The sequence below is a fragment of the Styela clava genome, chromosome 11 (genome assembly GCF_964204865.1).
Source record: "Styela clava chromosome 11, kaStyClav1.hap1.2, whole genome shotgun sequence".
Lineage (NCBI taxonomy): Eukaryota > Metazoa > Chordata > Ascidiacea > Stolidobranchia > Styelidae > Styela > Styela clava.
In genome coordinates this window covers 10,743,559-10,769,707 of record NC_135260.1, presented here as the reverse complement: position 1 = coordinate 10,769,707, position 26,149 = coordinate 10,743,559, and the positions used below count along the sequence as shown (strand labels likewise).

The window sequence follows — 26,149 nt, the reverse complement described above, 5'->3', positions numbered from 1 at the left end:
AATCTCAAACCTAAAAAAATTTTCATCACAGTGCGATACAGTGGTGAAAGAATATCTGCCTCAGTTATGGGATTTAATTTCCAGTACGGTGGGTTACGCTTATCATATTAGCTTTTTGGTGACTTAGTTCTATATCTATTAATAAACCAAGGCTCTGCTAGTTTGTATATTTTGGTATCCCCAAATTCTACATTGTGATAAATTTTGTCTACATATATAAAACACCCATTTTATAGAATAATCATGTGAAATGTCCAAAATTTTATGTTCATCTCAAGTCAGGTAAGAATCTAGGTTTGAACTAATTTCCAAATCAAATCATAGCGAGATCTTAATGAAATGAAGGAATGAAATGTTTATTGATGACTAAGTTTGTCATGAGTCGGGACTTTCTTCTATTTTAAGGAAATGTATGGTTTGTTGTATGTAAAGTTCTATCAATTTACGACATTATTAATGAAAAACAGGTTTTACAAATAATGATACTTCCTAAGCGTGATCATTTTTTATCTGTTTATAATACTTGGATTTAGGATCCAGAAGAAATCTGCTCTGCAGCTTTATTCTGTGAATCGGTCAAGGGTAAAGATGTATCAAGTCCGCCTGCAGTAAAGGAACATAAGAAGGTAGGAAAATTAAACTGACCAATTGAAGTTATCAGGTACACCTGTATGTTGTGTACATGGCAAAATCGTAAATCGTGAAGGCATATTGGTGAACAAAACTGCTTTTGCAATTAATCAAGTGATTCAGTACACTGGTATTAACAGCTTATTATTCAAAATTATATTTTATCAAGGCAATAAGATGATGTGCACCTCACCTTTTTTTTCAACTTGGGTTTTCATGTAGACATAATATAAAAATGTTAGTAATGCATGTTTTATTCAAATAGGTTTCTGGAAAAAGTTTGAGGAAATTTGCCAAGAGAATAACAAAAGTTATTATGCAATCCATGCCTGAACGTGAACCTCAGGTAGAGCTTGACTTTACTATTCTGAAAACCACAGTAACTTCGAGCCACATGTAGCCTACCCGTAGCGTCCTTATTTGTGGCCCGTGTCATATTTACTGGTGGACAATTAAAAAATCACATTTGGTGTCATCATTGTGTCACATTTTTCAAAGTTGTGGGATTTTGTGCTTTGAGAATCTTGTCAATGTTTGAGATGTCGATGTTTCTTCGTTATGAAGAGACTGAAATTTAATACTAATTGTTGACATAGAAAGATTGATCAACCATAAAAAATGGCACTGTTTGTGTTTACCTATCTTTCTGTTTACTAACGTGGCCCGCGAGCAATACAAAAATAATATTGTGGCACCAAATGCTGACAACCTTGGACCACCATGAAAATACCATATTCCATGCGGTTTTTGAGATCAAAAGAATTATTACTGTATTTGATGCATTTTTCAAATTTATTATGAATAAACTATTTGTAGTATATTCACACTGGTATATGGTGAATTTTTCGTAGGTTGCCTACATGTTCACTTTCACTTCGACCAAGGCCCTAAACCAGTGTTGTCCAAATTTTTTTCATTGTGACCCGTTTGGCACGCCCAAATTTTTTGGGACTCTCTGGGATTAAAATTAAAATAAATTACCGGTGGGCTATAATTTGTCACAAATTTTTCCAGCCCACTTAAGCGTGTAAAAAAAATAAAAATAAAATGAAAATAAAAATGTTCAGCCGCACCCCATTGAGTTATTTCGCAACACATCAGGGAGTCGGAACCCCCAGTTTAAAGAGGCCTGCTTTATGCAAACAGTCCAGAACCTACTAGCTTAGAAAAATTTTACTTTTTGTATTTTTCCAATGCTGTTTGCAGAATAAGTTCATGATAATATTATTTTTTTTACTGATAGGTTGGAAGTGATATGTGTATGGACTGCAAAAACTTCATCACAGATCTTCAAGGAGTCATTATGAACAACAAATCTCTTGTTGTATGTTGTTTTTCGTATTCATTGCATCTAATTATACTATTTATGTTACAGCCAAAATCCAAGTTATATAATCTAGTTTTTGATGTAATATGTAAGCAAAATTGTGCAAAACAAGAGATCAATTCTCAACTATGGAGATTATGAAAATAATTCTACCAATTGTCATATTAAGGACCTGTCCATGAATTAAAAAAAACGTTCAAAATTTTGACAAACATATATGGGGGGTTTCATAGGACCCCAAGAAAATTTGAGATTAAAATAAATAATCGATATTAGACTTCTAGCGACTTCTTCCACATTCAAGTAGTGAAGATTTGATTATTTCAATAATTACAGATAATTACAATTTTTTTCCACCACCATAACGACAACAATTTAGCTGAACTGGTACTGATGTGTAATAAGACCAAATGTATAAACAATATTTTATTTTATTTTCCAGCAAGAACTTGTCGACTTGGTAAAACAAGAATGCGAACAACTTGGTCCTGAATTGGGAGATGTTGTGAGTTATCTATTTACGCTAATATCATGCTTTTTTTGTTCAAGTGTTTCCCAGAACGTCCAATCAGCCCTCTTTAAACAGTAATAACATCATATTTGATACATTTATGATATGGTTTTCATGAAAGAATCACGATTTTAATATCAAGATGATGCTTGAAAAATGTGTTTTTTGATATTTTACACATTTTAAAATATGCATCGTCTATATTTAGGTGTATTGATGCAGGAGGATTACTGAACTCTTTTTTGTCATGGGTGGGTCACATAATCGCTGGTCCGTTACGGTTTCCCCCAGCATGCATAGAGGCCATGGACTTGATGAATCTGTCTTTATCCCCTTTCCTATCCTCAAAATGAATTTGAAAAAAATTTTTAAGTGTGTTTTTTACACTAAAATGAATTGCTCTTATTTTTAATAGTGCAAAGCTCTGGTTGAATCTAATTATGATCAAGTGCTAAAAGCATTTAGTGCTCTTGTAAGTAAAATTTTTAAACTAACAAGTTCATCATACTTTTCTATAAGTGTAAAAAGGCAATTGATGATATATCTCCGATCATCCAAGACGCTATTGTCAGTAATGTAAGTGGTGTGAAGTAAAAAAATCAGAATTGAGAGAATTAATTTTGAAAATTCTGTATGCCTTCTAATTTGAAGGCTGTTTAAGCAATACGTAATGAGCAATTTTTGTATAAAATTAATCTATATCATTTTTACATTTATTGAATTTGTACCTTTACGATTACATTTCTACCTTTCATGGTATTCGTATAATAAGCAGATAACTCATTATTGGTGTAAATGTTTATAAATCATTGAATAGATCGTTAGTTGAATATCTTATAACTGCTCAACTGATTTGCTTGATTATGAGAAAACTCTCAAACATTATTTCACTTTCAAACATTATTAACATGAACAAAGTATTGTGGTACAAATAGTGTGATTTAATTTCATTCTATTGTCGTTGATAGTGTGAACTTTTTTTTTTAGGAAGCCAGTAATCATTTTTTAAGTTCTGAATCAATTATTGCACATTAGCTACAATTGACTTTTGTTATCTAAATAATAGCTTTGGAAATTTTTGTATGTTTTCTTGTATTTTAACTATTATGGGAATGTCGCATACAGCCAAATTGTCGGCAAAGCTAATAATTAATTTCAATTCAATTGAATATTAATTAATTTTTGCTCTTTACTTATTTCTTTAATATGATTGATATTCAGGATGCTGACACAATCTGCATGGCTATTATGATGTGTGGAGAAAAAACAAAGGTAACATCTCAATAGTTTTCACGCAGGAACACACATTCCATTACAAGACCACTAATTACCCTCTTTAGATAGCTCACGTTTGAGCTCACTTAAATAGTGCCAGACTTTGGGCCATTTTTTGCGACGGGGTGCATCATGCTGAGCGTTAGGAATATGCTTGCCACTGCAGCTCTGAATACTGTTGCGTGAATTCGCAGGTTCGAATCCGATGTGGAGATATTTATGTGTTAAAGGATTGCTGGACTCCTCGCCGCTGTAGGGTGATTCATGTAACCACTGGTCGGTTCCGGATTCCTCCACCATCAAGTCCATGCTTCCGATAAAACAAATAACTGGGTAACTAATCCCATACGCGGCATGGACTGGTAACCAGACGAGAGGCCTTGGTGCGCCCTACGATTGAGTCGACTTTCTATCGCCTTTCTCTTCCCTGAGATGAATATGTAAAAATTGTCTTATCCTATGTTGGGAGAAGTAACTAAAGCTTAGCACTCTTACAATATGTCATAATATTAATTAATTTTTTATTACAGCCTGCAGTTGGTGGGGATCTGTGCACGGATTGTCAAGCTTTCTTTAGCGATTGGCAAAATATCATTATTAGCAACCAGTCTTTCATTGTGAGTTAACGATCGCTGTTTTTCTTTGATTGTGATAGTTAAATTTCTTTCTAAGAAAATAGTTAACTCACATAATGCATCCAGTTGCAAAGAAATTCACTTTCCTAATTTAAATCCACTCAAAAATTATCAAAAACGGCAAATACATTCAATCAGAACCTCCAGGAACCCTGCTACGAACAAAGTTTAAGACAAGCAGCTATTGATACACAGGGAAGTGCTATGTTGTTGGAGTAACACATGGTTTTGATCTTCGTTTGCTTTTTGTGCCACGTGAATTCGAGTACAACTTAATATTGATAAGCTGTATGTATTTGTCATCTAGAATGAGATCAACAATTTAATATCTGAACAATGTAGCCAACAACTTGGACCAGACTTTTCAAAACTGGTAGAGTTGTGTGAAAAATCAAATTCTCGTTTTGTATGTGTCCTATTAATTTGTCTGTTAATTTTCAAATAATTTCAAATTTCATTCTTTCATCCTCAGTGGAAGTGCTTGCCAATTTTCTCCAAATCTACAATGGCAGAGCCAAAATGTTATTCCCTCAATAAATTTTGATTGTCTAATCTGAATTCTTGTGAAGCAAGCCACACATAATGAAAATTTAATATTTTTTAGCTATAATTTTAAATTTTTTGTATACTTGTTTAATTATTTTCAACAAATGAAAGTTGTAATTAATTTGTTGCAATCATTTTTATAAGGACGATAATCTACCGAAATTAAAGAAGACAATTTGTGAAAATGTTTCTTTCCTGTTACGTAAAGAGGTGTGTTAGTAATTTATACTCGAGTCATCTTCAATATAAATATTTGTAGAAAATTGTCTGTTGGGGTTCTTCTTTCGTTATTTAATTTAATTCAAGTTCAACTGTAATTGCCACTGTAAATCTTGATCCACTTTTTTAAACTGAAATATATTATGATATTATGTGTACCAAATATTATGGCGCACCCTTCATAAATTGCTTAGATTGTTTTGTCCATATGGCGCATCAGACTATAAGACACAGCAGTTTTTAAGGAGTAATAGGTCACCGTTCGAAGCTCATTAACAAAAAAAAACTACAGTAAATTTTTTTATGCTTATTGTGTTTTATTCAAAGAAGACATAAAACTGCGGTTGTCTATGAAACAATAGTACCAGTACTGATTTTGAGTGTAGACAATAAAGCATTACCTGATCCATACATTAGACACGCAAGCTCAAAAGTTGTGCCATCGTATTTTTATGTAAAAATGAATTTAAAGTAGGCATTATGGTCCGTAAAATACGGTACATTTCAGGTGTTCTCATATTGTTGTATGTTCCTAGTTCGTTAATAGATGTCATTAATATTTCTTAATTTTTTGAGTAACAAATATAAATTCTAATTCTAATCTTGTCTAAAAATTGGAATCATGATTAATTCTGTTTTTGTAATTTTCCTCCAATTATCAGTGTGACCATGTTTTTGATGAAGTTGCAAAAGAATTGATTGAAGACATTAAAAAGAATGTAAGTAATTTATATATAATAATCAAGTATCAGCCACAGATATATCCATGAGTGATCAAGTGATATTTTTCCAAATACCATTAATGTTAGGGAATAGCATTCATTTACTGAAGTTACGCTTAATTTAATAAATTGCTTGAAAAAATAGATTGGATCATTCATTAACGTTGCCTCTGAATTGCAACGCTTATTTAATGGTTAAGAATGTAATATATCTAGTTGTCATTAAACTGTTTTCAGGTAAATACTTTTATATTTTATTAAACATTAATTCGATTCGATATGGGAATTAATGATTTGAAAATAACTTCATTTCAAAACCATTTTTTTTTTGAAAATTAAATTGGCATTAGACTATCGTTTTTGTGATTGGATGTCTTTCTGCTCGATTGGAACAAGTTTTCTCTGGCTGAAACTTGACTTTGAAAATAATCTTTTAATTTTATATTATTGCACTGCTCAATACTTTTAACGAAATATATTCCTTCGTTAATTATTAATTCGAGATTAAATTAAACAATTGTGCACTGTGTGGAATTATAATTCAATTCAAGCTATAATTTGAATTCTCCACTAACACGTGGAGACAAGTTTCAAAGAAAAATATATTTCCAACACAGTGCGATACATTAGTGAAAGAATATCTGCCTCAGTTATGGGATTTATTATCCAGTACAGTAAGTATTGACCACATGACAAATTATAAAATATTAATCTATCATTTTTTTCTGTTTTTTCTGTTGATATTAAATTGAATGCCAAACCTATTGACCAGAAATAGGTAGGATATTTTCATATTGAAATTTGGTGAACTTCTATTGGATGGCTGCTAGTCAGTCCATATCTGGTATTGAAGTAGCATACACATATTCACTTTTACCTCAAATAAAATTTGACATTGTCTGAGCCCAAGGTTTCTCATTCCTTCCCAAAATTTTTCAATTTTATGTGGCAAAACTTGTGATATATCTAGCAAATATTTTTAGAAATACTTTTTGTAAAACCTATTATTTCTGTAATGACGATTTCATTGCAAAACTTGCAAAAAAAACATCAGTTATCTGATTTCTCAGAAACAACAACAATTTCTAGCGTTTTATTATTCCCAAAGCAGCTCTTGGACTTGATAGGCCCTTATTTGTAGACCTAGAAGATACTTATTGTATATGTGCCTGCTGAAAATAGAAGTTTGGTGGGAAGCAGTGGGTACATAAATGGGTGCTCCCGAAGTATTCATACCAAGATGGCGCACAACCTGAACATAGTATGTGTATCAGGTTAGGGTTCAGGTTGTGTGTCATCTTGGTACGAAAATGTACCAATTACACCAGCAGAGTTATTTAAACCTGCTTTTTATAGTCAGGATTTAATATTGGTTACTTACTGCTGTTTCTTAACTTAATAAATTTGGATTCAGGACCCAGAAGAAATCTGCTCAGCTGTGGACTTCTGTGAATCAGAAGAAGTTTCAACCATACCTGCTATACAAATTCAACCTGCTCTGAAGATTGAAGAAAAGGTTTGAAATAGTATTAAATTAGGAAAATTCAGTTTGAAGTTCGCAATACTTGAGAAGATATATATGAGTTCTTACGTTACACACAGTTTTTGCAAATATCAGCAATTTTGAATTTATGGATGAAAATTTGTCTTTTAGTATGGCGAATTATTTTGGCATTGGAAAATTTTTGGAATTTTGTGAATTCTCAATCTAACCATGTTTTGATGATAATCCATTAAGATCAATCTTTTAGATCAATGTTTTCAAACTTATTTCATTGGGACCCACTTGGCACGGCAAATTTTTTCGCGACCCCTCCCTCAATCATCACCATGTTCTTCAAACATAGAATCTTTAACAACTAGAAGTGAATTTGTGACGTAACAATAGTTTTGTCACGCTTGATGACTCATCTACATTTGGTTTTGTTTTGGCTTTTTCTCATCTGTTTAAAATGTTTCTTGTCAATCCCTAAATAATGTTCTTGGAATATAACTCGAACCCCATTGAGCCCTTTCATTACCCACGGAGGGCGGGACCCTCAGTTTGAAGACCCAGTTTTTGTACAAAACATTTGCTGTACAAAAATAGTCAAAAAATAAAGCACTATTTACCTTACTATACAGATTAAAGGTGATGACTATTGTATGGATTGCACGAATTTCATAGGAGATTTACAAAATGCCCTCATAAATGATACGACTCTTGTGGTAAGCATTTAGTTTAAATCAGTATATTAATCAGCATATTAATCAGTAAATTTGAATTTATGAACTAAATCAGTGGATGTAAATTCTTTACATTCGAGTATACCAGTGAGCTATGATACCTATGTTTGACAGTTAATGCTGTGTGATAGTCTACGACTATCTTGTTTAGTAATCTACGAGCAGGTTATTGAAAAAAAATGTATGATTGACACAGGCACAAACCCTAGATCAGGGTGGTCCAAGGTTGTGGGCTCCGCGGGCCACAAAATTATTTTGACATTGGTTGCGGGCCACAATAGTACCTAAAATAGATAAACAGTGCAATACAAAACAAGCACTCCTATTGTGTAATTACATAGTTATCAGGCATTGCCAACCTAGGCTAAAGGAATCCTCATCCGATGTTTAGTTTTCTATCATGCCTATATTGTTAGCATATATTCCCGACCAAAACGATAGAAATCCAGGTAACAAGTCAGACTGCTCATCACATCTTCAACTTCGCTAGTTGCTTCAGCTAGCCATCATACTAGTCAATTCAGTCACAGTGGTGATATAAAATCAATATGCCAAACGATTTTTCTGATTTATTTTATGAGAAGCAATTTAAAATCCGATATTTGGATTACTCTCCGAATGCGGCGTGGGCCAAAGATAATGGAGCAGCGTGCCACATGTGGCCCGCGGGCCTGGGTTTGGACCACCCTGCCCTAGATATTCACTTAGGTTGACCGAGATTTCGAGTCTGGAGTCAGAGTTCGACTGGATTGGGGTTGATATTGGGAGCAGCAGCCAAATTTTCAAACCTCTCGTGTCAAAAGTCTGAATCTCATACTTTTAATAGTGTTAATCTAAGTCGAGTCAAAATCCCAAGTAAAAATTCAGTTTGTTTACTAGTACAACTTTCAATGGACGACCTAAAAAGTCTTGCATGTGGCAAAGTTTATTATCAAATTTATCCTTTTTATTTCAGCAAAAACTTGTGGATCTTGCCAAGCAACAGTGTGACCAACTTGGATCAGAATTAGCAATAGTAGTATGTTGGTTTTTTGTTTAATACCAGGGTTTCTAACTTCACTGTGGATATACTGTATTTTCTGTCCAATAAACTGGCGCAGTGAATAAGCTGAGCATAAAAGATATGTACCGTATTACTGCCAAATAACCCAAAGCAGAAAATTACATTTTTATACAGGTTCATCTGAATATGTCTTAATGATAGATTGATCTCAAATACCTGTAATCTGAAGAAAATTTTGTACAGCCTGATATATCAGGGGTGTGCAACCTTTAACACAGGAGGGCCAGATACAAATAGCTGGGTGAAACCCCAGGCCGTGCCTTTGTTCCGCATAGGCTTTCTAGCAGTTGCAGGCATAAAGATTTTGGTTTTATTGATCTTGTGGCATGCGTTGTTTGCTTTGCATAAGCTAGCTGTTAGGGCATTGTAACGTCATAAGCATAGATATAAACTGGTCTCAAGTTTTGCAGCACAAAGCGATTGGAATGACTTGCACGTACCAGATTAAACTAAATTAAAAATTCGTCCAACTGGCCGCACATGATTCAAAATTGGCACTTTTCTGCGGGCTGCACAATTTTTCCCTGCTGCATTTGACCCACGGGCCACAGGTTGCACACCCCCGTGATATATCATTTATTTGTTGTATATTTACTTTTCTCAGTGTAAAGGTCTTGTTGAAGACAAATACGAGGACATTATAAAAGCATTCGAATCTTATGTAAGTTGAATTTCATTTAATTCTGCTTTAATATTTTCCTTTTATTTCGATGAAGTATTCCAAACTTATCGATGGCGTTTCTCCGGTTATAGAGATTGCTATTGGTATTACTAATAATGTCAGTTGTGTGTCAAATGTTGTGGTTTAATCAATTTCATTTGATCTAAGGTCGTTTATTTGTTGGTGGTTATTATTTTGAATTTGTATTGCTACTTCGATAATAGCTGGGATTCACATACTTGCGTATTTTGAAACATTTGAGTTGACATAAAATCATAGCTTGGAAGAAATAATTTTTGAATATCGAAATTTGTCGACAATTTTTTTTTTAATAATTTCAACTTTTATTTAGCTTATACTCTATGATCGCCCCAACTTACTGCTAACCTTTTTGAATTATTTTCGCAAGATCTTTAAAAGAAATTAAAAAAAATTATTAAAAAACACATTATTATACAAATTTTGATATATTTCATTATATATTATGCAACAAGCTTTGTATTGTGTATTTAGTCATCAAGCATTATTATGTTTCAATAGATCATTTTTGTGTGCAATATAGATAAATTTCTGGTAAATTAATTATAATCGATAGATGAAATTTTATCTCATAAACAAAAATATTCCCACTGATGAATTTTAATTAGGTAATAATAAACTGTGAAAATCAGTATTATTGTCATTTCTGCAGCTAATAATTTCTGCTGTACCTTTTATAATATATGAGTTTAGACCTGACATGGGCAAGCTACGGCTCGTGGGCGAAATCGGGCTCGTTCGGTAATTCAATCCGGCCCACCTGATGCTGCCACAACTAAACTGAAGATTAATTTTAGCTTTGGCATGAGGCTTATTGTTTTCCACTTTTGCTTTTGTAACACTGTGAATGTTGTTCATAAAATTAACTCTACGTCGCACTTACGTGGCCCGCCAGTATACGTAGAGACAATTTTTAACCCCTGGTCCAGAAACTCTGCCAACCCCTGGTTAAGACAATGTTTCAAATAAATATCCACCTACACGTTTTTCATAGACTTGTTTCAATTACGATCCAAGTCTCTAGTAATTCAAAAATCATGCACAACATATTATTATAGGCTTTAGTAGGGTGTTTGGCTACTGTCTCTGGGCTTTCCATTTGGATCAATGACACAGTAAGAATGGGCATGCTCACTTCTGAACCATAATCGACCTTTGAACTTTTTTCTGAAGTGAGCCACTGACAGTATTTGTGCTTTTTCCTTTTAGCCTTTTTTGACTACATTGTCCTTAACATGGTATTTCTTATTAGAAAGCAAATGTCTTTTCCAGTTTTTCCAGTTTTCAAAACAAAAAAGTCCTTTTAAATTATGTGATTTCAAACACTAATTTTAAACCTTGCATTTTGTTAGGATGTTGACACAATTTGTAAGGCCATCATGATGTGCAGTCAACAAACTAAAGTAAGTAGAAGATTTTTAATTCAATTTGAACTTTTGAAAAACGTTTTGTAAAAATAAAACACTGCACTGCAACTGCACATAATCTTTGTTATTTTCAAACAATCTTCCATCCACCTATTACAGCAAAGTTTGAGAGGAGATATGTGCATGGATTGTCAAAAATTTGCTGCAGATTGGCAAAACATCATTGCCAACAATAAGACTATTATTGTAAGTATTACAGATGATGATCTAATTAAACGGAGTGAACATGATTTCATCTTTTATACTGACTATAGTTTTCTATAAATAAAAACCCTGACTCGTTGGAAAATAAATTTGACGTTATTGACTCGACAAAAAAAAGTTTCATAGTAGCGCAAGTCTCTCTCAGCGTTATTTTTATTTGATCTAATTGTTTCACAAAATACATTGTGTTCGAAAAAGTTAAACATTAAATTACGACAAGGAATAGTTTTATAACATGCGCACATTTAATCCATGCGATTCGTAAAATTGTTTTGTGCAAAATAAACAATAGCCAGTTGTACTTTTTTCTCAACATTGATAATTTTTTCAGTTATTTTTCGTGTAAGCTTTTAACTATTCGGTATACAAATATCTATATTATGTTAAATAATTTCAGGAGCAACTAAATAATCTTATAGCTGACCAGTGCACTCAACTTGGACCGAATTTTAATAAATTGGTATAACTGAATAAATGGCATAAAAATTACAAAATCATTGTGCAATATCGAGTGTGTATAAAATCCTGATTCTCTGCTTCGATTTAAGCTAATGATAGTGTTTTTGAATGAATATTTTACAATATTTTAATACAAATTATTCAATCTTTGTAATTCAAAAAGGATACTCTGCTACCAACCGTGAAACAAGCCATATGCAATGAGGTACCATCTTTTTTAAAAGGAGAGGTGTGTGTTGCAATTAAATTTCAATGATTTTTTTTAATTAGATTACAATTTGTTATATCGTTGGTTACTTGGTTATTTCTAGTTGAATATATTCAAACCCAGTGAATTGAAAAAGTTTTTTCAAAAAATGTCTTTTCAAACTTTTTGTTCTTGTACCAAATATTGTCTTCTAATCTGTTTGGCTGGAATTTTTATGTTAAACTCCCATGAAACATTGTGCTTGCTATTCAATAAGCAGATTTCAATTGTCTGATCCATAAATTAAGCTTTCTCTTGGAGTTAGAATATATTAAATATTTAGAATAAACTTTTTGTCACTGAATTGGTTGGAATTTGGGCTCATGACAAGCTCATTAAATCTGTGTCCACCAGCGCTTTAAATTTTGCTAAATAGTTTCTAGTCTCATAATTGTAATTATAATTCGAATTAATTTCCATAATTTTTTTTGATCAGTGTGATAAAGTGTTTGATGAAGTATCAAAAGAAATAATCGACGCTATCCAAAATAATGTAAGTTTGATTATGATTCTATATAAGTTTATGTTTTATATAATTTGTGCTGAAATTAATTTGATTTTTCTTGTCTGTATACTTATAACTATACAAATATAGCTGTGCACGCACAAGCAGCCACTGGTAGATGAAAAAGGAGATTTATGACACCCTGTGTCAAGGTTTCAAACTATCGATTCAATAAACTCCCTATGTCTAATCAGTTCCTTCCTTTCTGGCAATACACATAAACCAGTTTAATTCCCAATATGTCAAGTTATTACTAGTGGTACTCTGAATTTACATTGTTTTCTACTTTTAATATTTTAAAAAAGATTTGTAATTCACTTTTAATTTGCCCATTAATTAAATTTATAATACTTATCAATAATTCAATTCACCCTAAACAACAAACTTCTTACTCGAAACTTATCTACAATACAGTGCAGTACGTTGATAAAGGAATATCTTCCACTATTGTGGAGTACAATTTCTAACAACGTAAGTAATAGTAACTGCCATTTGTGTGCTCGAAATGTGTTTGTGTGAAAGCTTGGTATATGTAATGTAAAATATGTTGATATGTGATATCCTAATTTCTGCTAGAAAAATAATGGGCATTCCCAAAGTATGTGAACCAAGATGGCGGACACGGGACTATAGTATGTGTACCAGGTTAGGGTTGAGCCATAATTTCAGGTACAAATACTGCGGTAGTCACTTAGCTAGTCCCGGAACTGGTAATAGAACTAAAATAAGGAAAATTGGAATAAAATTATGGCCTGCCCTAACCCTAACCTGGTACACATACTACGTTCAGGTGTCTGCCATCTTGTTTCACATACTTCGGTAGTACCAAAAAAATGTTCGTTTTTTAACCATGCATAAAAGCAAGCATATGATCAAGCACTGATTGTTGCTTTCTGCTCATTGTTGCTGTTGCCTAACTGTGTGATTTATAACTTATACTAGTTGAATAAGCTTGTACTTTTCTTCTTGTCAAGTCACAATACATGACGCCCATCTGGTTCTGTGTACCGGTTTATACTTTTGAGTTTTGAGTTACTTTTTTTGTATTAATTTGCTATTTTAGTGTAGTCTATAAACTCATCAAGCAAATAATTAACCAAGTAGAGTTCTAATTGAATCAGATGAAAATATCTAAATTTGACCAATGCACTTTACGGTTTACACCTAATGCTTTTAATACTCCATGTTAGGTGAAGTCATTAGCACAGAATTCCCTACCTAAATTCAAAATAATATGTAGGATATTAAAATATCCGTCTTAAAAATGGGATGCGTTTCGCCAAACAATAAATTATAGTACAGTTATAACTCGTTCCCTTCGGCAAATCTCTTCGTTTATATAATCGTAAATTAGTGTAAGGGACCAAATCATGTGTGTCCATATATTTGAGTCATTCATGACAATTGCTGTTACCCTGTGTAGATCCATAGGCTCGATTCCCATTGTACTGCTTTTGGTTTTTTGCATTTTGCATTTTTTTACATTTTCCGATTCACAGGACCCAGAGGTGATCTGTGACACGTTGTACCTTTGCGATTCTGTTCAGGCTCAACCTGCCATCGAAAAGAAAATAGAGGTGAATATTATCTATAGATTATGAAAGATTTGAATTTTTTCTCTTGGAAATCAGGGATATCATTTTGCCTGTTGGCTTAGCATTTTTAAAGTATTCTGGGTTAATATTCAATGCAATATCATATTCAGTCTTGTGTTTGGAATAAATAGCAGCCGTGGGTTGATAGCCAAAAGTGCTTTGTATTAAGTTTAACCATATATTTGAACATCATATTTATGACCTCATCTAGGGTATAATAAGCTAATGCCAAACTGATCTACAGTTCAGATTAAACGTGTTTCAACCAGCTTCAGTCTTGCTCGAAGCAAATTTGTGTATCTTTTTTAAAAGTGGTTCTCGTTGACTTAGCCTAAACTTATTTTTGCATTGCATTTGGAAAAATACTTCTATTTTTTGATTACCGGTAAGCAATTTTTTTAACCATCATTTCAGGTTGCTGGAGATGTCGAATGCCAAACATGCAAATTCTTAGTTGAAGAAGTTGAAAAAATGGTTCAAGAAGATAAAACTGAGGTCGTTTTGCTTTTAGTTTGCATTTGTAAAATATATTACATCATTCTATATTTTAGGCATATGAATAGTATCAAATGTGAGGATAGCCAGTCATATTGTATGCTTTCAGCTATGATTCAATATCAGAAAAGTATATGTCACATCGCATATTATTCTCCTGTGTAGTAAAGCATTGTATTCATCAGAAATTCCCATTCGCGATAAAATTCATGCTCACATCCACGAAGAAATTATACTCTACCCTCTAATGAAATTATAAAATTTGTAATTCGAAACTAAAAAGAATTGTTTTGAGGTCAACTCTTGTCATATATTGAATGAGTATATGTTTTGCATATGTTTGAGGAAAAACTTTTTGATGAATCCTAATGTTTTTAGTAATCAATTACTTGCTAAAAGGAATATTTTAGATTTACTTTTTCAATGTCTTCTCAAATTTTTCGAGCTCCCAACTCTTTAGATCAGTGTTTCCCGAATCGCGGGCCAATCACACCTGTGTAACGATTTTATATGACCTGCTGAACTTAAGTGAAATAGTTTAACACTTTAGGTTTTTACGTTTCTGTGTTCTAGATATTGTAAATTGTTACATCATTATCACAGTTCAAGCATTGTGTATATTTGTCACAATTATATTATATTATTCTAGCTTAATTATACGTATCGCTACCACCTACCAGTATCGGCTCATTACGGGCGCTCTCTTCTCCGACCCGCAAATATATTTCCGCTTCTAATTTGGCCCGATTATTAAAACTAGTGCAAAAAATGAATCTCACAATTTCAAGAGAATACATAGGATCATAGAAGCGGCGCGCCTGCATAACAATGGCGATATTCGTTTCAAGACCCGAGGAGTGGCACGCCTGCATGACAATGCCGACTTTCTTTTACCCCGTGTTCAATGAACTTAAAATTCACTCACTCTATTTATAATTGTGCATTTATGACAATATTTTAACCGTAGATCACCAAATAGTGATTTGAACTTCTGTAGACCACATACTACACACTAGCATCCAATTTATTGTTCCCAAGATTTCATTGTTTCCGAGTTTTTTTATTAAATACTATTTTTTATATTTTGACAGGCCGCAATAGAATCCGCTCTGATGGAAATATGTAATTTATATGGTGAAGACATCAAGCAAGATTGCATGGAGTTTATGCAAGTCCATGGTGCCAGTATCATTGATTTTATTTTGGCTGAAATGAATTCACTTGAAATTTGTGCCAAACTTGGACTGTGTAAAGAAGCAATAAGATTTAGGTTGCCTGAGAAAGAACCCGAAAAGGTTAGTTTACTTAATGTTATTTCGCTCATTTTTCATACAAGAGGGGTATTATGAAAAAAAGTTATTGGACACGAGCTGTGTGTATGGATTGTTTTGCTAAAGTCCTGTTCTTGTTTTTAACCAAAATAACTATTGAAACTGAAATAACTAACAAATTTCAAATTTCCACTACTCAAAAGATGTGAAAGTCTTTATTTTATTTTTTTTTAAATTTTTCCTTAATCTTGAGAAAAACGTTATTTTACCTCTTATTTTGAGGGTTTTGTAACTATTTTTGTAGTTTTCAAGAAATAAGTGATATTTTTTACATCAAAATTCATTGTATGGTTCCATGGCATGGACTCTTGATTTAGACCTGTGACTTTAGCATAGTCTAACCCGGATGATTGTTGTACTTTTCGTCGCCACAGGGTGGTTTACGTAAAGGCTGGCTGGTTAAGGCTTTTTTTACCCTCAAGCCCATGCTTCCGAAAATAAATAATTGGCTTAAAAATCCCATACCCGACATGACTGGTAACCGGACGAGAGGGCGTGGTTCGCCATACAATTAAGTCATCTAATCGAATTTCCTCTCCCCCGGGAAAAAATGGAAATCCTAAGCTTAACATTTGGAGTGATTGGATGCACGAAATTGTGATATTACTAAATTTCTTCATTTTCTTGTTTTTCTAGGAAAATGTAAAAGATAACACTGAGTGTGAAGTATGTACATTGGCCATGACAGAACTATTCAACGTACTTGAAGAAAATTCTACAGTGGTAATTTATTACTGAGTAACGAACAATTGTTGTTCTTCTAAATTTTTTTCATGTTCATAGAACGTTGTTTTGGCTAATTAGCCAATATTCAGCTTAGGCAGTTCAGCTTATTTTCTTTATTCCCGAGTCTACTTATCGTAAACTTTGAACCTGTTTCGTAAGTCGTGACATGGTGATTTCCAATCCCGATTTTGAACCCCTCTGCCTGGCAGCACTACATGCTGTGACTCATGAAAGCAATGATGTGATTCGAGATAGAAATTCCAGATTTCAAAATTGATTTTATTTAACTCAATTCAATTTATTTTAGAATTTTAATAATTTTACATTATTTTCACTTCCTGCTTGTCAAAAAGAATTTACCGATAATTGATATAAAAAAAAACACACATGATATTTTAATTTTTTATCGTACAGGAACAAATTGAAACGGAATTGGAAAAAATTTGTTCTGATCTACCAGAATCCTATCAATCTGAATGTAAAATGATTATCGAACAATACACACCTGAATTAATAGAATACATCTCACAAAAATTAACACCCAAAGAAATATGCGAGGCTATTAAACTTTGTACTTCTTCCATGAAAAAGGTAAACTAATATATTGTTATGCTATATGGTGTTTTTTCGTTCCTTTTTTCAATAACTGCAACATGTATTTTTTTAATTCATCAATACGTCCTTTAATATATTATAAACATTTAACATCTAGAATTTTGCCGACATTACCGTAATCATTTGACATATATTCAATCATTGTTTTCTTGTTTCATTATGTGATCGAGCATATTAGCTATTACTGTGTTTCCTCGAGGATAAGACCTAACCTGAATTTTAAAAGTGATTCTAATATAGGCCCTCCGTTTATAATAAAACCTAGTCGATAGCGCGCGAAAAAAAACGTTATTTATAAGTAAATGAATATCGGTTTTCTTATTTTGTATATTTGAAAATCTCGTAATTATCTACTTTGTAATATTGTTTTTAATAAATGAAAATAAAAGACATTCCTCAAAATTGAGCCCCAGTGATATTTTCAAAAGAAAATTGAAATGAGACCATGTATCATTTTTTGGAAAACACTGCAGCTAAAAAGATTCCAAGATGGCGCACAACCTGAACTCAGGTTGTGGACCAGGTTAGGGTTCAGGTTCAGTGGCGCAACCAGGCCGTTTTCAACGGGGGAGTCCGACCGGAATTTACACAGTGCAACCACAACGTAAGTCGCAACGCCACTAGGTGTGGCTCCGCTGAAACACGATAAATTGCTCGTGGTTAAAAGGGAAACGCCATCGATTAAATCCCAGCCTTTCGCTTACCTTGCACTCGTTCATCAACGGCGCTTCGCTTTGTCTTGCACCTAGTGGGTAGCAAAACGTCTTTCATTACATTCCAGCGAATTGCTAACGAAAAGCTGTTTTTATTTTCAACGTTTCCCTCGCTTTGCGCCTCGTGGATAGTGAAACACGGCTTGAATAAATTCCAGTGTTTCCCTCGTGCCGCGCCTTGCCCGTTGGGTGAATTCCTCAAGACTAAAAACAAAATGCACTTCTTGCGAATGGACCTTTTCCCGACCCTAACCCCAGAAAAAGTCTAAACTAAACTGAAGCTCACCGGAAGACACTAGACAATTAAAATAATTGATTTACAACTAATTTTTGGAAACACAACTAAAAACTGACTAATTTAATGCAGGGATGTCCAAATCGAATTTAAATTCAAATATCGCGAACTTCAAATACTGTTTTTTCGTGTTTATAATAATCCCGAATATGGCGCACATATCCTAGCGTCGTCGTCCATGTGTGGTTCGGCAATATATTACAGCTGACATGAAAGAATTTCGATAAACGCCGTCTTGAAGAACTTATAAGACTTCAAGGACGTTTTTGATTGAAAATATTTTCTTATCGTGTATTTTAACTTAGTCGAGATGGTTTAGGTGTCCTCGGCAAATTGTGTCTTAATTAGTTTTTTCATCCTCAGTTTCGATAGTGACCGAACATAACAGGAAATTTTTTCATTTCTTGTAATTTAGCGCGTATAAAATAGCTCTTAAATAGTATTTAATATCTATCGCGGATTTCGTCGGCATCCGGCGTTGATGACAGCATCGTTCAGTTTAAGTTAGCGGTATTCATTTACAAACAAAAATACATAACAGCCGACATGAAATATTCAAATCAGCGCAGAGTTCAAAAATAAAACACGTTTTATGGTCTTAATATGCACATAGAAAGAAGAAAGGACAGAGAAATAACGACTAAGAACGGTATGGTATATTTGTGTACTTTTGTTTACCATCGTCATCATAATCAAATTAGTTAAACCCGATTCCCAAATTTCCGTCCGCCAATAATGGAGAACAAAGATGGAAAAACGTGTTTTACTTTTTGAGTCGGCGTTGATTTAAATTTTCCATGTTATGTGTTATAATTTTTTGATTATAAACCAATACCTCCAACCTAAAATGAACGATATTGTTATCAACGACGTCGGGATAACGATAAAATCTCTGATAGAAACTGAATAATATTTAGAAGCTATTTTATAGATTGCAAGAAATTAAAAAATTTCCCGTTAAGTTCGATAACTATCGAAACTGAGGATGAAAACAATTAATTAGGGCAGGATTTGCTTTTAAGTTTATTGCCGAGGCGCACAACATATCTTGACTAAATTGAAATATACGATAACAAATGTAAAAAAATTTCAACGAAAAACGTCCTCGACGTCTTATAAGCACTTCAAGTCGCAGTTTATTGAAAACCTTTCACGACGACAGTTATTGCCGTGCCACACATGGCTGCTTTCGATTGCGATAAAAAATGAAATAATTGTGAAATGTTTTTAAATCAGAACGTGGACGGGGGCGGTAGGATATGTACGACGTTTTCGGTTTTCGGCCTTTCATATGTAGAAAATCTTAGGTTAATCGAAGCAATATTTTTCCGAAAATAATTTTCGTATCCAGATTTTCATAGTTTCTACTGCATTATTATAACATGAAGACGGGCGGCGTTACATTGCGTCAAGATGATGAAGCACGAGGGTATTCGTCACAAGAGAGAGAGAGATAGCATTATGCTATTGTCGCTTTCAATTCGCATCGACAGCGCGCGATTTCTCCTTTTTTGAGGTAACATTTCTCATTTTCGAATACAAACATATACGCGGAAAATCTTAGGTTAATCGAAGCAATATTTTTCCGAAAATAATTTTCGTATCCAGATTTTCATAGTTTCTACTGCATTATTATAACATGAAGACGGGCGGCGTTACATTGCGTCAAGATGATGAAGCACGAGGGTATTCGTCACAAGAGAGAGAGAGATAGCATTATGCTATTGTCGCTTTCAATTCGCATCGACAGCGCGCGATTTCTCCTTTTTTGAGGTAACATTTCTCATTTTCGAATACAAACATATACGCGGGGATAGCGATTATCACGTAACTAACAGCAAAAAGGTATGATTGAAGTCGGGCGGTGTTAAATTACGTCGAGGTGATAAAGCACTGGAAAAAAGTAGTTTTCACCCGATTGTTATGACCGTAGAACGTTGTTTGAACGTAGAACAATAATAAAAAAAAAACGAAATTCAAACGGGGGGGACACGACCCCCGTAACCCCCCCGCTGGTTGCGCCACTGTTCAGGTTATGCGACATCTTGGTGCGCATACTTCAGGAGTACCTAATCTTTAGTCCTGATGGTGATTTGAAATGTAAATAATAAAATTGTGAGACCATGTAGGTAAATCTTGAGCCCTTGCTGGGTTTTCAAAATAACTCTTGAGACTGAGAGACTAAATCTTTAGAGTTTAGGCGTTTATTTAAACGTGTCTTAGAAACTACTGTTTTAGAATATTCTTATTTTGATAGGATTTTTACAGAAAATTTGCGTTTAAATCTGTAATAAATTTCTGCATGAAAATATTTTGCTACATTTCTTTGTTTTGCTGAAATTATAAGAAATTTATGTGGTTATCAGTGATTCTAATTTAAGTTTTGATTTAAATCTTATTATCATTTTTTTTAAGGAAAATGTGAAAGATAACACGGAGTGTGAAGTATGTACTTTAGCTCTGACAGAACTATTCAATGTGCTTGAAGAAAATGCTACTGTGGTAAATTTTTATCAGTGTTCAACAATTTTTAAATTTTTTTTGTCAAAATTCTCTGTGATTTTATGACTGGATTGAAACTTATCGATTCGTTTGGACATCTATTTGACCTTAGACACCCACCGGCCACCACTGAAGTAAAATTTGAAAATAATCAATAATGATTGTAAAATAAATCAATTCAGATAATTGGAAATTAAAATTAATCAAAAATAAGAATATCATATAAAAACAATCATATTTAGAAAAATCCAATCTTGGCTTGAAATTTGATAAACAAAAACATATTTATGTCCATATTTTCTGAGGTACAACTCATCATCATTTTATATTTTTTATTCTACAGGAAGAAATTGAAAAAGAATTGGAAAAAATTTGTGCTGATCTACCAGAATCCTATCAATCCGAATGTAAAATGATTATCGAACAATACACACCTGAATTAATAGAATACATCTCACAAAAATTAACACCTGAGCAAATATGCGAGGCTATCAAACTCTGTACATCATCTGTGATAAAGGTAAAAATAAATTCTAGGTTCGATGAAGGTTTTCATATGATGAAATGCGATGCAGATTGATGCTTATTTCAAATATTCGTTAAATTATGGGATTGCAATACAAAATTGAGACTACATTAAAATTTGAGGAAAAATTTTCTACGCTATAAAGTGACGTTCCTGCAAATTAGTGTAGCAGTAACAAGTAGTCCACTACGAACCATTTTTTATGTTAAAATTTTTTAAAAATTATGTATTTGAAAAAGGTTGATATTAGTCCTCTTGGAGAATATATAAGAGTAATTGGTCCAGTTGTTTAAGAGACAATATTCTTCACCCCCAAACAAGAACAACATGAACAAGGGCTGAGGAGCTGATTTAAAATTTATAATAGCTCTGGCCGGGCTTTGCGGCATTTTCAAACTTTGAACCTGCTGGTGATCAAAGGTGCGATGACCTGCGTGAAGGTGATGACCGACTCACTAAGGACTGAATTCTTGGCATTTGGTCAATCGTATCTTAGAAACTTCTTTTCTACAATATTTATTTTCAACCTTCGAATTGGCATTAGAGGATAAATATTTTGTTACGTTCAATCTATCATATTGTGACATTGATCTTCTGAATTTCAAAGATTTCTTTACATATTTATGGGTTATTTGAGTTTCAATTTATTTTTCAGGAAAGTGTAAAAGATAACACTGAGTGTGAAGTATGTACATTGGCTCTAACAGAACTATTCAACAAGCTTGAAGACAATGCTACTGCGGTAATTGTTTGGTTTTTATGAACTTCAAAAATTTTATTTTTTGCCCGACTATATTGTTTGTCTGTTTCAATATGGTAGTAATATTGATAAGGTTTCAGAATTTTAAATTAAATGGAATCAGATTGATTTGAAGTCGTTTCTGAAAATATATGTGATTCTGATGAACTAAATGAGTATTAGACACTAAAATAGGAATTCAAAATTTGTTGAAATTAGTATCATGTCGGTAATTCCTGTTTCATGGTCTAAAATGGCTGATGTTCTACATTGTTATTGTAAACTTAGATTTCCTTGCTTTATTAATGCCAGACTTCCTTTTCTAAATTGCCACCAAATGTTCTAATATCGTCAGGTAAAGTTATCTTCACTGTTCAAATTAGTCTCCAAAATGGAGCCAGTGGAAAATATCTTTGCGGTAAAAATCATCACCATTTTTTATCTTCTATTCTACAGGAAGAAATTGAAAAAGAATTGGAAAAATTATGTTCTGATCTACCAGATTCCTATCAATCCGAATGTAAAATGATTATCGAACAATACACACCTCAAATAATAGAATACATCTCACAAAAATTAACACCTAAGGAAATATGCGAGGCTATCAAACTTTGTACTTCTTCTGTGAAAAAGGTAAAAAGAATTCAGGGTTCAATCAAGTTTTTTCAAATATGATGCAGATTGATGCTTTATTTCAAATATTTGTAAAATTGTTGGATTTCAATACAAAATTGTAAATACATTAGGGAAGCTTTGAGGTGACGTTTCTGCAAAATAATGTAGTAAAAAGAAAAAATAAACTTGAATCATATTTTGATGTAAATTTTATTCTAAAACTAGGTATTGGTAATAGGCTGATAGCCTTCTTAGAACGTATTTAAAATAAATAGTCGTAATGGAGAATATTTGAAAGTAATTGCTCCTGTAGTTTGAAAGAAACATGATTTTTTTTTTCACCACAAAACAAGAACAACATAAACAAGGGCTTGGAAGCTTATTTAAAATCACAATAACTCTGTCTCCAGTTTTGAACTTGAGGAGGGTAATCAGATGTGCGATGGCATGCACGTTCCTAACGCTTAGCACGATGCCGGTCGCCGGCTTATATCATGGTTTAGTGAAAATGTAAAAAGTAAAATAGTGACACTTTTGTAAGACGGACTCAACTAAAATATGAATTTATGTCGTTTAAGCATCTCTATCTCAGACACTACTGTTCTAGAATATTCATTTTCAAATTTTTATGAAAATTTTTCTAAACTCAAATTGGCATCAGAAGATAAATTTGTTTACCCCATGGTATCGTGATGTTGGTTTTTAAAGACTTTCTTAACTAGGTATGGGTGATTTGAAATTCTTGTTTTCTTTCCAGGAAAGTGTGAAAGATAACACTGGGTGTGAAATATGTACGTTAGCTCTAACTGAACTATTCAACAAGCTTGAAGACAATGCTACAGAGGTAATTGATTGCTAAGTAACATACATTTGGTATACATCATGCTTACGAATAAATTCTCATTTCAGAAAACTAGATTTGAGATTCATTTCATGTTGAAAATATTTAAAACTTTCATCTCTATTTTGATTGATTGAAATTCTACCATAATATATTTTCTATTCTACAGGAAGAAATCGAAAAAGAATTGGAAAAAATTTGTTCGGATCTACCTGAATCCTATCAATCCGAATGTAAAATGATTATCGAACAATACACACCGGAGTTAATAGAATTGATCACACAAAAATTAACACCCAAGGAAATATGCGAGGCTATCAAACTTTGTACTTCTTCTGTGAAAAAGGTAAAACAAATTTCTAGGTTCGATGAGGCTTTTCATATATGATGCAGATTGATGCTTTATTTCAAATATTCGTAAAACTGTGACATCTTAATACAAAATTGGGACCACATTGAGGACTTGAAAAAATTATTTAGTATGCCTTGAAGTGATGATTTTGCAAACAAGTGTAGTATAAAGAAAAATTTAATTTGATTTTTTTAAACTTTCAAATTGCCATCAGGAGATAAGTTTGTTTACCCCATGGTATTGTGATGTTAGTTTTTAAAGACTCCCTAACTTGGTTATAAATGATTTGTCCAGCAATCCCCTGGCACAACCCTTTTTCTTTTGTGGCCCATTTTTGATGCATAAAAATTCTATATTCCACTAACTTTCTCATGCAAGGGAAATACTACAACAAAAACAAAGACTCATTTTGCAAAAATAAACACTTTCACCTTAATAATTAAAATGAAAAGCACCATCATCCTTCATTGCTGCTACAGTAAAAATTTAAATTTGGTGTCATAATGGAGCTGAATTTGGCAGTGACCATAGCAATTCAGTAGCTTTTGGCCCACTCGAAAATGTTTTTGTGATCCAGCAGTGGGCCATTGGTTGAGAACCGGTGCTTCAGCGCATAATTATTCCCCACATGATTCGTGCCTGCAATCCAACACAGGTTAATCAGAGGTGCGGTTTATCTCATGTGTTACTTTTCAGGTCGAATCAGGAATTACTTGTTTACTTTGTACAGATGTTGTTGGATATTTGGTCAAAAACATTCCAGTCAATCAGACAGAGGTAAGAATGCACCACCATTCATGTTACTTTATCATAAGCGATTCCTCTTCAGAACTAAAAAAATTCATTCACTAACATTTCATTTAAATATCAGAAATGAACAAGTTATAGCTGTCTCAAAGCAGGTTATAGGTTGGAGTTAGGCATGGGTCACCTGAGCCTTGAGTCGAATCCGAGTCCGCAGAGTTGATAACTCAGTCAAGTTACACTGGCAGTTAGTCGAGTCCGAGTGATTTTATTTGATGACTTGAGTAACTTAGAGTCATGGGTCATCTGAGTCTTGAGCTGGGTCGCAGTTCGAGGTAGAGTGCATCATATAGTTACGTCTCAATGGCGGCAGTTGAGTATGAATCCGAGTCATTTATTTTGTTGACTCAAAGTCACTTTCAGTCGTCAGTCATTTGAATCTCGAGTCTGAGTTTGAAGTGGATTTGATCACTTAGGTAAATCTCACGGGCAATTACGGTAGTTGAGTATGAGTCAGAGTAATTTCATTTGATGGATCATCAGAGTCTTGAGTTCAAGATGGATTTAATCACTGAGTTGAGTCTCACTGGCAGTAGTTGAGTGCGAGTCTGAGTCATTTCATTTGATGACCTGAGTCATGGATCATCTGAGTTCAAAGAGGAGTCAATCAGTGAGTTAAGTCTCACTGGCAGCTAGTTGAGTATGAGCCAGAGTCATTTCGCTTGATGACTCAAGTCACTCTGAGTCTCTGATAATAGCGACTTTACTCCAACTATTCCCGATTCAATGATTCAAGCCTCCTCATCACATCCATTTCTCTCCCATAGTACAAATATCAATGCCTACCATTAATATTTAAGGAGAGTATACTTAAAGAACTCAGAGTAGCTTGCTCGTATTTGAAAAAGTACGAAGACAAATGCGATGAATTTGTTAATGATTACGGCAAAGAAATTGTTGATTTAATCCTGAGAGAAGTTACGGATCCTAAGAAAATATGTTTTCTAATCGGGCTGTGTGGTCTTCCAGTAGAGGAGGTTCAAAAACCAATTGAGGTAAGCTTTATGGTTGAATGTCATTTGAAGTCTTATTTTTTTTTTCTGGTTCGCATAAAAAGGGTTATTATCTTGAGTATTTACAGAATAATGTATACTAGGATTGGGTAGGAATTTCATATTTGTTAATTTTGCGTAGTCGATGAGCTGTTATACGAAAATTACCACCGACTCCCGATTTTGAGTTTTTGCATTTCGACTTCGAAACCCTGAGAAAAATCGAATTTTACCAACAAAAACTTATTTGCATATGGAAGCCTTTTTTTGTGCACTGTTAAGAAAGCTCAGTAAATTTGTTTCTTTTTCGAG

The 26,149-nt window shown here is 33.4% G+C and overlaps 1 protein-coding gene across 7 annotated transcripts in view; it reads left to right on the top strand.

Moving 5' to 3' along the window:
- Window positions 1-26,149, top strand: part of LOC120347581 (uncharacterized) — a 79,805-nt gene that overhangs the window by 26,441 nt on the left and 27,215 nt on the right. For 3 of the 7 annotated variants that reach the window (XM_078117781.1, XM_078117783.1, XM_078117778.1), the window contains 32 exons: window positions 32-88; window positions 534-626; window positions 896-976; window positions 1,874-1,954; window positions 2,400-2,462; window positions 2,884-2,940; window positions 3,690-3,740; window positions 4,274-4,360; window positions 5,069-5,134; window positions 5,806-5,862; window positions 7,280-7,381; window positions 7,990-8,073; window positions 9,047-9,109; window positions 9,759-9,815; window positions 11,207-11,257; window positions 11,381-11,467; window positions 12,108-12,173; window positions 12,628-12,684; window positions 13,111-13,167; window positions 14,196-14,273; window positions 14,706-14,786; window positions 15,878-16,081; window positions 16,754-16,840; window positions 17,258-17,434; window positions 20,882-20,968; window positions 21,312-21,488; window positions 22,150-22,236; window positions 22,690-22,866; window positions 23,606-23,692; window positions 23,859-24,035; window positions 24,738-24,818; window positions 25,646-25,840. In XM_078117781.1, coding sequence (XP_077973907.1) covers window positions 32-88; window positions 534-626; window positions 896-976; window positions 1,874-1,954; window positions 2,400-2,462; window positions 2,884-2,940; window positions 3,690-3,740; window positions 4,274-4,360; window positions 5,069-5,134; window positions 5,806-5,862; window positions 7,280-7,381; window positions 7,990-8,073; window positions 9,047-9,109; window positions 9,759-9,815; window positions 11,207-11,257; window positions 11,381-11,467; window positions 12,108-12,173; window positions 12,628-12,684; window positions 13,111-13,167; window positions 14,196-14,273; window positions 14,706-14,786; window positions 15,878-16,081; window positions 16,754-16,840; window positions 17,258-17,434; window positions 20,882-20,968; window positions 21,312-21,488; window positions 22,150-22,236; window positions 22,690-22,866; window positions 23,606-23,692; window positions 23,859-24,035; window positions 24,738-24,818; window positions 25,646-25,840 — 3,012 coding nt within the window. Of the gene's footprint in view, window positions 1-31; window positions 89-533; window positions 627-895; window positions 977-1,873; window positions 1,955-2,399; window positions 2,463-2,883; window positions 2,941-2,987; window positions 3,045-3,689; window positions 3,741-4,273; window positions 4,361-4,685; window positions 4,752-5,068; window positions 5,135-5,805; window positions 5,863-6,482; window positions 6,540-7,279; window positions 7,382-7,989; window positions 8,074-9,046; window positions 9,110-9,758; window positions 9,816-11,206; window positions 11,258-11,380; window positions 11,468-12,107; window positions 12,174-12,627; window positions 12,685-13,110; window positions 13,168-14,195; window positions 14,274-14,705; window positions 14,787-15,877; window positions 16,082-16,753; window positions 16,841-17,257; window positions 17,435-20,881; window positions 20,969-21,311; window positions 21,489-22,149; window positions 22,237-22,689; window positions 22,867-23,605; window positions 23,693-23,858; window positions 24,036-24,737; window positions 24,819-25,645; window positions 25,841-26,149 lie in introns of all 7 variants that reach the window. The other 4 variants (XM_078117779.1, XM_078117780.1, XM_078117782.1 and 1 more) reach the window with 4 other exon arrangements.